At 33.4% G+C, this 14,747-nt stretch overlaps 3 protein-coding genes across 3 annotated transcripts; all 3 read right to left on the bottom strand.

Annotated features, from left to right (window-relative positions):
• Positions 1 to 663: 663 nt before the first annotated feature.
• LOC128204649 (receptor-type tyrosine-protein phosphatase U-like) lies at positions 664 to 2,767 on the bottom strand. The gene is made up of 4 exons (XM_052906051.1): positions 2,750 to 2,767; positions 2,501 to 2,655; positions 2,011 to 2,146; positions 664 to 1,788 (listed from the first exon to the last, which is right to left on the bottom strand). Exons 1-4 carry the CDS (start codon positions 2,765 to 2,767, stop codon positions 1,696 to 1,698), a joined length of 402 nt encoding a protein of 133 aa, XP_052762011.1. The 3' UTR covers positions 664 to 1,695.
• Positions 2,768 to 2,800: 33 nt separating this feature from the next.
• On the bottom strand, positions 2,801 to 4,448 carry LOC128205759 (tyrosine-protein phosphatase non-receptor type 7-like). Its single transcript, XM_052907692.1, has 5 exons — positions 4,339 to 4,448; positions 3,978 to 4,080; positions 3,686 to 3,762; positions 3,180 to 3,314; positions 2,801 to 3,063 (listed from the first exon to the last, which is right to left on the bottom strand). Exons 1-5 carry the CDS (start codon positions 4,378 to 4,380, stop codon positions 2,905 to 2,907), a joined length of 516 nt encoding a protein of 171 aa, XP_052763652.1. The 5' UTR covers positions 4,381 to 4,448; the 3' UTR covers positions 2,801 to 2,904.
• A 407-nt stretch (positions 4,449 to 4,855) lies between these two features.
• Positions 4,856 to 14,003, bottom strand: LOC128205747 (cell death abnormality protein 1-like). The gene is made up of 14 exons (XM_052907677.1): positions 13,979 to 14,003; positions 11,785 to 11,855; positions 10,114 to 11,661; positions 9,766 to 9,874; positions 9,490 to 9,578; positions 8,720 to 8,818; positions 8,326 to 8,471; positions 7,734 to 7,821; positions 7,423 to 7,487; positions 7,112 to 7,148; positions 6,784 to 6,890; positions 6,463 to 6,588; positions 5,554 to 5,702; positions 4,856 to 4,991 (listed from the first exon to the last, which is right to left on the bottom strand). Exons 2-13 carry the CDS (start codon positions 11,834 to 11,836, stop codon positions 5,658 to 5,660), a joined length of 2,511 nt encoding a protein of 836 aa, XP_052763637.1. The 5' UTR covers positions 11,837 to 11,855; positions 13,979 to 14,003; the 3' UTR covers positions 4,856 to 4,991; positions 5,554 to 5,657.
• Between the last annotated feature and the right edge of the window lie 744 nt (positions 14,004 to 14,747).

The raw sequence follows: 14,747 nt of genomic DNA, 5'->3' as shown, positions 1-14,747 counted from the left end.
GTACAGCACTTAATTATTCCTTTCTGAAGGTATATTACTTTTCCTGATCTCCTATCAGAGCAAATATTCCATGACATGGAACTTCGCAAGTATGCAGGTTTTTTGTTGCTGTTTGATGGGGGTGCGAGTGGGTTGGAGCATAATAAGTCCGACGTAAATATACATTGAATGGTCTTAATGTAGTTTGAAAGGACAATGCTTATCACTCAATATATTTTCATGCAACTGTTAAAAATCATTGTACTCTGAAAAATTATCATCATTTCCTTTCCACGCAAGCTAGAATTTCTCAGCAAATATATTGACAGGAGAGGTATAGGACAGGAAGACAGTTATCTCGCGTGTATCGTTGGTTTAAACCGGGAAGGTAAAACACAAGTAGCCTTTCCGGGTTAAGAGCTATGGTTCCTCAGGCATTGCATATAACACGATCAATTCCGTTCTTCCGTCTGTAAGGTAAAAACCAAATGACTCCATTGGTGCGGGATACAATGTACTCGAATAGGCTAACTTAGATCGCAATATATAAATAATCTACTACATTCGTTCCATCACCGTTTGTTGAACAAAAGAACAATTCTGTCACATTTTGTTAAGCATTTATTTACATTTCTATACGTTAATACTCTATTTTACACACTAGATGTATATATGCATAATTGTTTAGAAAGCCATTAGTGTATATGAAACCATTTGTTCTCTCCTGCCGTATTTCACAACACTGAAGACACGAAGGACGTAGTAAGATAGCCTAGGAAATTCTATTTTACATTCAACTTTGAAACAACAGCGGGCTACACTCGGACGAACGGCCGAATCTCATATTTAAATCGTTTTGTTGATCAGACAGTTTTCATATGTCATTTGTCAATCTGGTACAAAACCAATTGTCCAAACTTTTCGACGGTTGCTAGTAGTGGGATCGTCGTTTCATGCTTCCTTTTCGGTTGCCTTTATAGACGGTATGCCTTATATCTGTTGTGACTTAGTGGTCCTTAGGTCAAATATTCTCAACACAATTAATCAAGGGTTAGTAATTGAAAGAACATTTTTATTTACATTCAAATTTCAATTATACTTTTACATATAACCTAAGGCAAATTAATGACCCAATAGTGTTCTCTGTAGCAATCTTCTCAATCTTTCTTCAGAAGTCATCCTTTCCTGACTCAATATTACAACAGCACAATTAGTTACCCTTAATTTTGTTTTGTTGAGGCTACGTTTGTATTTTGTTACTCAAACATTTCACAGCGTATGGAACAGTGGATACTGCTTAAGCAAATAAACGTGGACATACATCATATGCAAAGCAAAGAGATAAAAAAGACAAGTTATCACGTGAATGAATTGATAATACATGAATTATAATTCAAGTGGTGCGAGAGTTTTATTGAAAGCTTTCCATATGCTTAATATAAAATTATATATCGATTACAAAATAATAGAAAATAACAAACAGCAACATAATTAATCAATTACTCGCAATATAATAACAAATAAAAGGCGCTGTTTGGTATATCAGTATTTTATATACAAATATTGTGTTATAGTTAAAATCTGTGTAGAGTTTATAGTAAGAACACAAAACAAAGCAAAAATACTATTAATAAAAATTGCGACACTGTTTTTTTGTTTGAAACTAGAGTTCCAAATATGTATGGTTTTGTTATCCATGTTCCTTATGTATCGTCTCTATTCATTTGAACCAGCGAAGTTAGAATATACATCCTTGTCAAATGCTAGCAAGTATTCCATGACGCTCTCGTGACAGAATATGAATTGATCCTGGAAACACACAATTACATGTAGTCCTATTACTTTCATTAAAGTAAACGACATACAATTCATACGAGTATTAAATGGTTTTTAAATAAAATACCAGGAATGTAAATGATAGTATTCTTTAGAATTATTGCAAGGCGCAATCTATGAATAAACCATGCCGATTACTATAGCTTTTCTTAGCAAGGGCTTCTTACTAAAATTCTTATAACGAAAGACAGTTACCAAATTCGGAATCGCCAGTCGTCGCATGGTCTTGACTTTTCTAACAGCATTGAGAACACTAACTTCGTGTTCTATGGCCATCTTCCTCAGCAGCATTGACACCACACAGAATAGACCCGTTCGGCCTGCTCCATCACTGTATTGTGTGATACAACATTTACTATATCAAGATAACTTTCAACCCATTTGCATAGACTTTTAATGTCTAAACGATAAATACATATTTCATTTAAAATAATACACTATACAGTTATCCTTTGAAATGATTTGTTGTCGTGTTTGAACGATAACTTTGGAAACAATGCACTTATTATAGCCCGACTGTGAAGACAGCTTTAAGCTGATAATTGTTCTTCTAGAGTACAATTCGGGTAGTTACTAGAACTAGTGACATACTTTAGTTATATATTGCAAAAGACCATTTGACAAAACCAGACCCATATACAATTTAATATTAATGCAATTGAAAACTTGTACAAGTCATTCATACAAACAATGAAGAAGTATCGTTCCATCTTTCTGTTTGTTTTCTGTTTCCTCCACGTCATTCAGGAACGTGAGAAAGTTTTTAACAGAAAGAGGGACATTCTTAATTTCATCCCATTCAGTGAACTGAATGTGGGACAGAGATTTCTCAGGAAGGCGCTGAAAAGAAATAATAAATTTCTATGGAATCATTTATTGTCATGATGTTAATTTTTCGTGATAAGAGTAAATTTGGCGTTTGTAGACGTCAAACTGTTCCAATGTTAAACATTTAATACGCAGCTCGCAATACAATTAAATGTGATCAAATCGACTATATCCATTCGTTGTCTTATGGATCGCATTTCATTTTCTTATTCCTTGTCATCGATTGATATAGATACTGAAAGATGAAAGATGATAATGTTACTACATTAGTACTCTTATTACACCTGTCGCCCCCGTATGACGTATTTTAAAGTTTCTCATTGCATAGTGAGATTTCCTTGTTTCACGTGAAGAGCTGACTTCAAATGACCCCTTCTTTAACACCTGCATGTTTTCCGCCGGGTAGTATATTCCAACATTCTGTTAATAAACAATGTCAGGTAACATTATCAATATTACTCTTAAAGAACAAATTCCAAATAGCTGCACCGTTGATTATAATCGTTTAGTAAGGGAAGCATGTGTGTTTTACTCACCCTTTGTTTGTCCATGTCTGGTTCAAAACTGACAATACATGAACAATTTTCTTGGACAACCAATGTCAGAAAGGCATTAACGGTCTCTGGCAAGGGAGTCTGTGCAACCCAAAATCGGCGTTTTTCTTTGAAACCCTGTAAGAGATATTAATGTTCATGTCCTTATCGGCTTGACTTGAAAAACATTTACAATCAGATAAACAACATCTTTGTTTCATTTATGATAAAGGCATAGCTGTTGTAAACCATCCAGATACTACGCAACTCTTAATATTTTAAAAATATAAATATACAACAAAAACATATAAAAATCTTAGTAAATATGTTTGATTTCAAAGCCTCAGATATGGATATGTTGTCGGAGAAGATTGGTACAAATCAAAATAGTTAGTTCATTTAGTTAAAAAGCACATGATTGAAAGAATTCAGATAACATTTAATGGTTAACAAATGAAAGTGTATATATACATATATTGAAAGTCATCAAGCTTAACAAATACACCCACTTGTATGTACACAGCATTGATGTAATCGGACGATCCACTTTCCAACCCAAGGTAGAGTCGTGGTCGGTTTTCATCACCTACAATCAAACCCTTTGTTTGTTATAGGTTTTGCAATGTTTTTGTAGTTTCCATTGTTTTATCATATTTAAGTGGAAAACAAAGATTTGTTAACATCTGCGTGTTGAATAACAATGTCGAAATTTGGATGCAGTTCACAGTGTCTCTTTGTTTTATCATGTTATTAATCTAGGTATTTACTTTTTAGGGCTACAAGGAACACGGAAATAAATACCTGGTATGTCTGCATTGGCTCGATTTTTAGCCAAGTGTTCTTTATTTTTTTTGACTGCGTTTGCTTCCTGTTTTGATCGCTGTTCAACGCTGTGCTGAAGTTGCTGCAAAATATAAATCCGTCATTGTCTTGCATATAAATTTCAATGAAAGCTTTGTAATAATATCTTCCGGTTTGTTCATAATTCTCTGTTATTACCATCATTAATATAAAACAAGATATTTATGTAGTAAAGATGTTATGATCAAACAAATAAACCCCAAACGTTCGTAAAGTAATGTTATTTTCAAACATTAATCAACTACAGATAATGAAAAGACTTGATTAAACTTAAACTTTAAATGTATGTATTTAAACCAACTTGAAATTGCCTGTTTAAGTCAGCTCTTCTTGTTGTCTTCATGTATTGCTGAAACTGCTCTGCCTTGATCGGTGTGCAATTGAAAGTCAGGGAATACACAACAGCCTTGTGGAGATATTGATACTGCTCCTACAAACAAATGGTGTTACAAAAATTGAAACAATTATATACGCTTAACACTTATCACTAAATCATTAAAAATATAACCATTCAATTCCATGCTGCAGAAAAGGGAGGCATTCATGTATTCAGGGTATTACTTAGATTTCAAGTTCAAGGTCTGAAACAGAAAACTAAAGTTAAGATAATAACGAAATAAAGATTTACGCCACCTTTAAAAACGCATTGAAACATATAATCGGATATCTACATGGATATTTGTGCTTGATTCAAGTACAATATGACATCATTCAAATCATATTGAAACGTTCATTTTATTCAATAACGCTAATAGCCTAACGCTGCAGAGCGAGTTCTGGGCATCTGACTGGAATAAAAGTGATATAATTTATCACACCATAGTCTGTATCATGTTCGGCCTGTTCTGTCGCATGTTGACCACACATCCAGGGATATCAACCGCTCCTTCAGTTTCACCCTCCTTCGTCAGGATGTCCAGAGCAATGTATGTGCCCGTTCGTCCCACACCAGCACTGCAAAGACCAATAAAAGACAAATATCAATAAATATATATCCTTTTCATGAAACCATTTGGTATCCACCCCGTGTACGCACACTTTGTATTTCAAATTTCAAAGGATTCGTCTATTTGTTTTTATATCGGTCAAAACAATAGTGTTCGTACTTATTGGTCGAATTGCAAAATATAGCTTCTTCGTATTTAAACTGTAACATTATGTACGTGTATTTGCTCTAGTATTTATTTGTAGATGATCTTGAGTTGCTACACGAAGTAGACGGACATGAAATGCAATGAACAAATTAGAGTGTGAACGAAAATTCAACAAAATCGAGAAAACATTATTTGAAACATTATTTTGTTTAAAACAAAGTCTCACACCATCTTTGAAGTGAACCTTATACGGCACATGAGATGTGTTTAAGTTACAGGAATTTGAAAAAAAAACATGTTTTGTTCATTTAATTATAGTTATTGAAACGATTTCAAGGGACACATTGAACACATAACTATTAGTTGTGCGATGTTATTACTTTACTTAGAATGGCATATTCAACAGTATTACAAAGTTATACCTGCAGTGGACCACAGTAGGTCCTGTATACGCTGTAGGCGTATTCAGTACTCTTTGTTTGAATTCAATGATTGCTGTGACATCATCAGAAATGCCTTTGTCTGGCTAACATGTGAAGTGCAGTTGGTAGATGGACCTTTCTTCGGATGACTGAGAACCATTTGTAAATACAAGCAGAGGGCTTTAATTATAATTTTAACTTTGCCACAAATTCTACAAAATACATAAAAAATAGAAATATTTAATATTATATAAGTATTTCTTCTAAATAAGAGCACTCATGAAATGAAATTCAATTTTCCAATGCTATTTGATATTTACGTTAACATAACAATTTATGCATTGTGAATATATGAACCTTTTGATATTTAAATGTTGTCGTTATAAGTGATAAAACTGTAGTAGATACAAATTCAATAGACAATGTCTTATATTGACTATGCATTGACTTAAATATTAACGAAGTTTAAAATATCGCATCTATATACCAAGCATGCAATTAGCTCTATTAGCCCTATTGGACTTTTGTATGCTCTAATACAGCTAAAACGTAAAGGAGTGTTATGGTAGCTAAAGTATTTATATTCAAACTAAGATAATATTGTTGGCTCTGTCTAAATTGAGTTGAAAAATTATTGAATGGTTCACCAGATTAACTGTTTTACCAATGCAGACATGAATTCAAAAGAATGACATCTGCTTTCATGGTTTTTGCCTTCAGGAAAACAAACACATATTACAAGTTATTATGTAGAAAACTTCCGCATGCTTTTAAAACTATTAGAAGGTAAAATACACATAAATAGCTCAATTCATATTAATCACAAAATGGCTTCCCTTAACATTTGGTTTATCATATTAGAAAATTTGAGAAGCATGAAGCAAACGCAATGTAATGATAAGTGTATACCTTTGCAATTGTAAGGGCTCTTCTTGTAAACTCGGCATACATGTCCTCCGAATGACACTTAATTCTAAACTCGCCATACATCTTGTTAGTACCAACGTTTGGCCAATACTGTTCACATTTACCCGTCTATAAGAAAATTGACATATACAGTTTGATAATGGTCAAAATATATTCCTATGATTTCAATGTAATGTGCATGTATGTTAATGTATGTAAACAATTGAGACTTGCAAACTTTCAGGTTTTAAGTGTAAAAGTTTTGTGTTGTAGTTTAAAATGACTTCTAGGATTTTACGTAATATACGATCAACAATGACTTACCCCATTTTCAATCAGGTTGGTGACCATGACAATCTTTTCAACCTTCTGTTGCCAAACCATTCGCCAGAAGGGTTCGAATTCGCCACCCAGTTGCTGCGACATTGGTCCTGAAAGATATTATAGCAAATTGTAAGCTAACGCATGCAGCAGATTTAATTTAAATCTACACGTTTGCAGCCCGAATTTCACAAAAAACATCCAGCCCAAGTGCTGACAGAGCAAAACATCTACATATTATAAAAAAAAATGGCCCCGGTATGATGCATATATCTTTAACCATGATAAAATCGAATTGTATTAGTTTTCGTAATATAGGTATTATTTTTACCTAAAGTGGCGATGTACTCTTTCCTCTTTTTATATCCCTGCAGAAAAAGAAAACAACATCAGTTAACCCTAACCCATGTGAACAAATGTACCTAAACCTAATTTATAACGATTTCTCCTAATTTATTTCGAGATTTATTTTGTTTTGAGCGTATATGACTTGTTTACATTTCATGTATTTTTACCTCAGAAATTCCTTTATTATTGATTATGTTTAAATTGTGTGTATTCTTAAAACCTTTTTTGAAATAACTATTGTTTAAAATACCAATAAGGCGTTTCGAGTATTCATAAAATCATACACACTCTTACATCAATAAAACTTGCATTGATGTAATCCGTATCTTCATCTCGAATCTTTACTCTGCAATCGTCATCTGTTGCAAAATAATAAAAAGATGTAGTTTTGTGTTGGCATTTATAAGTTAAGCTCCGGACAATTAAAGCAACATTAAATATAATTACAGCCGTACCAATGCATTTCCAGATTTCATACAGTTTTGGCGTTATCAGCGAATATGACTTATATGAAGGAGACAATAACATTTTCATTTGTATGATGAATATGCAGGACTCTCTTTCGCTGACGATGTCATATTATTGTATAATTAGGTAATACATACATGGATAAATGCCCTTGTATCTGTTCCTTTGCAAGTTCCAACTTCTTTGGGAGTGAACGTACGGCTTAATAAGCCCTTGGGGAAATTTCTAGCAAATCAAGATTGAGATCATTGAACTTAGACTACTAAAGTTTAAAATATTTTCTGTAAATGCAAATTAAATGATTGACAAGTATTATTATCTTACTAGTGCTTACAGATATAAATATATATATATATATATATATATATATATATATATATATATATATATATATATATATATATATATATATATATATAAATCTATTTATGAATGATTTTGCGATGGAAGCACAAAGCTCCTTTTTCCTGAGTCGATCGGATACAACCCATAAATCTTCGTAATCTTTCTGACATCGAGTTACACATCGCAGCGGTTGTACTATTGTATATGATTTTAGCTTGAGAAGACACTTTGTCGATTAAACGCTTTTGTCTCAAACCTGACAATGTCACCTTTGAAAGCAGATACATACTATTTGACAAGTATATTTTATAACGAGGAGCTGAGACGAACTTCGCCATATGCCATCAAAGCTTATGAATCAGCTGAGTGTCAAATAATTTTTACCTCAAATGCAACTTTGATATCATCTTGTGTTAATGAATCAACGTATTCAACAAGACCGTCAACAGAAACTTTAGGCCTCTGCAAAGCGACCGAGTTGTTGTAATATACACCAGGAGTGCTTTCAGCTTCGTGAATAGCATCCTTATCTGAATAAAAAATCGTATACATAACTCAAATAAACAACTAGTAAACCGATCCCACATCAAAAAGCTAATGCCGGAAAATAAATGAAGCGAATGTTAAATGTGACTAAGCTAACATCTGTCTGTTTTTCTATTCCTTTTAAACACCTTTCACGATCTTTTTGCTAAAGACAGTCACATTGCGAATAGGAAGGATAACCGTTACTTTAAATTTCGTATTAAATTCAATATCGCTTCTTACGAAATCTTACCAAATTCCAGATCTATCTCGCATATTGATGTTGGTTGCTTTAGCGAAGAAGACGTGCTTGCCTGATGTCGGTGACTCAGTTGATTAGCATCGGTGGAATCTCGGTTGTGGTGTGAACAAAAACTAGTGTTGATATTTGTGATTTATGTTGGTAATTTCTTTAACTTCAATTACATGGCTTCGAGCTACAAACTTATACCAAATACTGATCATGTTCATGGGGTTCCATAATTCAGGTAACAATAGCGTCTGATGGAATTTGACCTTAAACATCTAATAGAGATCATAACCCCAGATACACATAGCACAGGCACTCTGAATGACCGTCTCATTGAGCAAATAAATATATCCGTTGATGAGTTCAAGATTATTAACAATAACGTATTTCTAACATAGGAAAGACAAGCATGGACAAAAATTAACACATGACTGTTGACTATTGAGTTTGACCTCGATATTTGACCTTTCACTTGTGGTGTTTCGATAAGTTTTAAAGAAGTAGTTCTGATAAAGTTACAATGTTGTATTTTACAACCAGCATGGGTGATGCTCAAATCGGAATTAACAGACACACACTATGGCGAACCATTCAAGCTATTTATTTTCTAAATATTATTGCATATGTTTGTCTTGACCTGTGTGCAGCTGTGAAGTGTCCAATACAGTCTTGAAGGTATTTCAGATGAATTGAATCGACAACGTTTATGACATTCCCCATTGATGAATATTGAATGACCTAAACCAGAATATGTTATTATAATGTAGACTTACGATTGTTCTTGTTTTCGACAACAATATCAGCTTTGACAGTTGCATTCATGTTTCCGTTTGTTGTGAGTGGGGGAGACAGGCAAGCAAATCTGTTAGAAAGTAAACATAATTTAGTCTTAATTAATTGAACATATTCGATACATCCGCATTATTTCCTAGTCGGTAGGGTTCTCTTGTGGAGACGTTAAATGCATTTATATTCGCACAGTCGACGATATAATACAGGTCAATACCGTGTTCATCAATCATTCATTTTACAACACGAAATGTAAATACCTTCCACGCAGAATGAAGACCGCAACAGCCACACCGATGATGACTACAACGGTCACTACCCCCACAATATATCCTACTGGTGACTCGACATTGGCTTGTTTATCGCTCACTTAAATGGTACATTTAAAGTTATTATAATCTGTTTCAAAACTTAAAGAATATGTAGAGTGTTTTAAGTATCACTTATTTTCTGAAAAAAAAAACGAAATATAAACTAAATGTTAAGATAAATTTATTCCAGTTCAAGAAGTTGTGCAACAAACAAAGTTATGCACTCCATGCATAGATATATTAACTGTTTAATTTAATGTTATTCATTAGTGTTTGCAATTTATATAGGATCCTTACCTGTGCAGTCATCTACTTTGTAGCCATCAAAGCATCCATATGTACATTTACCACCGTTGTTACAACTCGTTTCTGTTTCATTTTGCTGACAGTTTACAGGGCATTTAGTTTCACATAAATATCCGTAGAAGTTTCCTAGGCAGCCATTGCAACTGCCATTTTCATGCAGGGAATATCCTTTATTGCACAACAAGCACTTTCCATCCGTCTTGTTACATCGTAAACACTCAGCATCGAGGAACGAACAGTTTTTTGAACAATCGAAACCGTAAAAGCCGTCCATGCAACCGTTTATACAATCGGGTCCATTCTTGCAAACATCATCTCTGCAATTTTCTGGACATGCACAGCACGAATTGTTATCAACATAAAACATCTGGTTACTACATTGATCACATTCACTCCCGATACAATATTTTGATTGACACGTGCATTTTTGTTCAGGATTAGAATACCCATCTGTACATGAACTACAAATATCAGATCCAGTCGCACAGTGGCAGTTAGGATGACACCGGCATGTTGTTCCAGTGTAGCCATCGTAGCATGACGAGCAGTTTGATGTATCGTCTTGTAGGCATGTTTCGCATAAGGTGTCACAAGGACTGATGCAACTGTCACCCGAATAACAATCAACACAGCCAAGTATGCATCTCCCTTCATTTCGTGAGCATGTGCCCCCTTTACAAGTATCCGGACAATGTAAGTCACATGCTTGTCCGTAAAGGCCTCTTTTGCTTTGTTCACATTTATCCCCGGTAAACTGAGGAATACATTCACAGAAACCGTCGATTCTGTCACATGTCTTCGTTCCTTTACAACCCACACTACATAATTGATCACATCGATCACCGTATCGTCCATCTGAACATGTATCACAGCTTGTTCCTTTAAAGTTATCACGACAGGAACACGTGCCCTTTTTTGAACATTGTGTATTTAAACAGCCTAAGGAACAAAGTTCATCGCAATGAGTCCCATAGTTTCCGGACACACATTCATTGCATGTAGTTCCATTAAATTTTGAGGTACAATTACATGTTCCATCATCATTACAAGATCCGTTTTGACATCCTGTGGAACAAGGTGTTTGACAGGAGGCGCTGCTGTTATAGAAGCCGTTTAAACAAGAAATGCAATCTATGTCAGTCGTACATAGGCAGTTCTGATTTGCGCAGTTTAATTTGCACTCTAAACCATATTTTCCTTGCAAACATGGCTTGCATCTAGGCCCTTCGAAATCTGCTTTACATGAGCTACATATTCCATCGTCATTACATGTTCCATTTGTACACCCGACAGAACACCTCTTGCTACACAAACTGTCTTTATCATAAAATGTATCTTTGCAGCTGTAACATGGTCTGCCTGAATTTCTTTCGCAATCGTAGCAGTTTCCGGGACAAGGGTTATGACATCTGTGACCAAATATGGTTTCAATACATCCCTTTGGACAATCCTTACCATTTAAACATGCTGACAATCCTCCTTTACAACACACGCAGTTCCCATCGCAATCAACCTCCTTCCCCTCTATAGTTACCGTCACTGGAAGGAATGTTTGTTTCAAAGATTGGAATATACTATGTCAAATCTTTACTATGTTTCTCTTTATTAAGATTAATCAAATACCCTATAGTTAAACATTTAAGAAAAAATATATATACATACCTGCCATACATGATCGAACCACGTAAACTATAGTAAATATCCAAAATATCATCTTTGTCCTGCTAGTGTCACTGAAACAGGTTTATTACTATCATTTTATTTCTCAATTAGTTTCAATAAGTTAAAACAGTGATTATTTAAAAAAACAATTCAATATACCCTATACAATCATTCAGCATAAACAAACCAGTGCAAAGGAAAACGCATGCTAAATTAGATTTAAAATATTTGTTAAAAATGTATTGACAGTATTTAAAAAAGCTGAAAGTTTATACAGCGTTTCTGTCGTTTTAAAAAGCTGCTTAAAATGTAAAATGGTTGGTGTAAACTTCGAATATTGAAGTGAATTCTAGTTCTATTTGGTTAATGAGTCAGAGTATTATATAAATACCTGCGCCTATTCCTTTGTATAGATAAAACTTGGCGTTCATATTATATAACATGCAAGGAGTTATAACGTCATAGTTAACTTCAATATTGCGCTCTGATTGGATAAGCACGACGTCATTTAACCAATGATGTACGACGATACAAAACACAGCATTTTTATACAAATGTATGTTATCGCTTACACTTCTTTAAGAAGAAATACTCAAATGCAGGAAATACTGCTGATTTTTAATCGCGACGAATGTTTTTTGTTAATGTAAATATAAGTATTTTTCTTTTGTTTATGTTGAATGATTGCATTAGGGCAAGCGAGCAAATTACCAAGAAGCGCTAGCGCGCTTCATTGAATTGACTCGCGTGCCGTACTGCGTTCATACAGAATACACGCAAGACAAAATGCGATAAATCCGTAATTGTTCTGTTTGATAAATGTCGTGACACATTTGCTTGTTTTTGTATCCTGGTCAAATGGACAGAGTAATTAAAATTGGTATGTTTCTTCAACCTCCTCGCACTGGGAACAAGGACTATCTACACAATTTTGAGATAACAAGTGCGTGCTCATCGACATCGACAATCATGTATAATGATGTATTATCTGCCATTTTGCAATTTGGAGACATATTCCATGTCCAATGTCGTTTTTATATACATATATATTAGAAATGGCTGACTAAAAGCAGAGCCGTCATTTTCGAGGAATTCCGTCCATTACATATACAGTGTCAAAATAAGTAATCGAAAGGAACACATTTTAAATATATAAATACGCAAAACAATTTGTGTTGACTGATTTTGACGGTAATGCAAGCCAGAAGTAAACATTCTTTTTATTTGTACATGATTGTTTGGTATGTTTGTGCATTTTTTCATCAAATATAAATCTTGAATTAACACATTATCTAAAAGTATGCAAAATGGAATTTCTAAATATCTCATGAACACTTTTTAACCAGTCGTTTAAGTTATAAATAAGAGGATCATAGGAATATGACTGTCAGTGATTGCTTGGCCTGAAATTGCAAATTGTTAAAATCATTTTATGACCAAATACTGACACGAAAAAGATTTAAGACAAACGACTGGTAACTAATACTTTTTGTAGACATATTAGTTGTTATATATTTTGAAACAGTGCTAGTTAACACGAGGTTGTATGTTATTAATTAATCAATGACATTCTTACGTAGCTTTGAATCATTTTGATTATTGATATCACTTGCATTTGTTTCGGTATGATAATATATATTGGATTGTTAAGTACCATTGTAACAATAAATGTGTCTAAGGCCACTGAACGGTTGAATACCTTTCAATATTAGCCGCATTATCACAGACATAAACACATATGTATAATAACTCCAAGTATATTATTATTGATACAAGTATGTGAAAGTACCGTAGACCAAGTCAGTGATATCATCTGGTTCAAGACAAGCAGCTTTATGAGTTGAACAAAAGGTAAAATTGAAATTATAGTACTACTAGTATTAACAACTTAAAGTCACGTAGGACTACCGAAACGTGAGTAACAAAGCAAATCTAAGCTCTTACGTTAACTGCCAATAACTTCATGACTGTTAACTTCAATAATCCTATCATTAGAAAAGATATATTAAAGATTCAACACCAACTCAATGAATACTTTTAAATTATAATAACCAAGAGTATTTTTTAAAAACTGATAAACCAAATTTAGATACTAAGATTTGTGTGGTAACACCAAATATCACGTACGATACAATATTAAAAAGAAGCTTCAGTATAACGGTCTCTTCCTTATTTCACAATTAATAAAACTCACTTTGATTGAAAGAGTCCAAATCCTACACTACCACCGCATTACCAAATATGAAATATTCATATTCAAAACAGGAAGAAAAATATATATTTATCACGGGGTTTTAACTCTGTAACACGAGATCAAGTTAAAACCATTGTAACAAACAGATGTTCTTGGTTCCCTCTTAAAACTGTTGTTATGATTAAAGTTTTTTTTTTAATATCATGACTTTATTACTGAAACATCGTTATTGATGTTCATTTGAATGAAATGAGAATAGTATGCATTTTCGTAAGCTGTAATATTTTCTTGATAAATGAAAACCAGCAGCCAGGTCCTAGTACATTTTTTGCTGGAAATGCTACTTTAGAATATTGAGTAATGACATTTATCGATATACGTAATATATAAAAAGATGAATTTAAAAAATGGTCAAACAATAGTGATTTTGAATAATAACATGATGTAATGGGGGGAGCTGAGATTATAAAATAATATTTGGGTGATATATGGGGTTGCCATGTTTTCTTTACTATTGAAATATAAGTATTTACTCAACTGAGTATATTGTCTAAATCATGTGTAATAATTGAAAAAAGAGTTCATTCTTGTCTATCTTAAATCAAGTTTGGTGTGCCTTTATAGTACCATTTCATTTATTTATATATAATAAAATAATTGAGTATTCCTGATAAAATTAAATAAAATTTCCTGAGTTATTTTTTTAGGACCGTTCTTACCTTAAAATGTGATCCCTGAAATATCGACCAAATAATTAAAATAATAAATG

This window comes from Mya arenaria, chromosome 10 (genome assembly GCF_026914265.1).
Source record: "Mya arenaria isolate MELC-2E11 chromosome 10, ASM2691426v1".
NCBI classification, from domain to species: domain Eukaryota; kingdom Metazoa; phylum Mollusca; class Bivalvia; order Myida; family Myidae; genus Mya; species Mya arenaria.
This window is presented reverse-complemented; position numbering and strand designations above follow the sequence as displayed.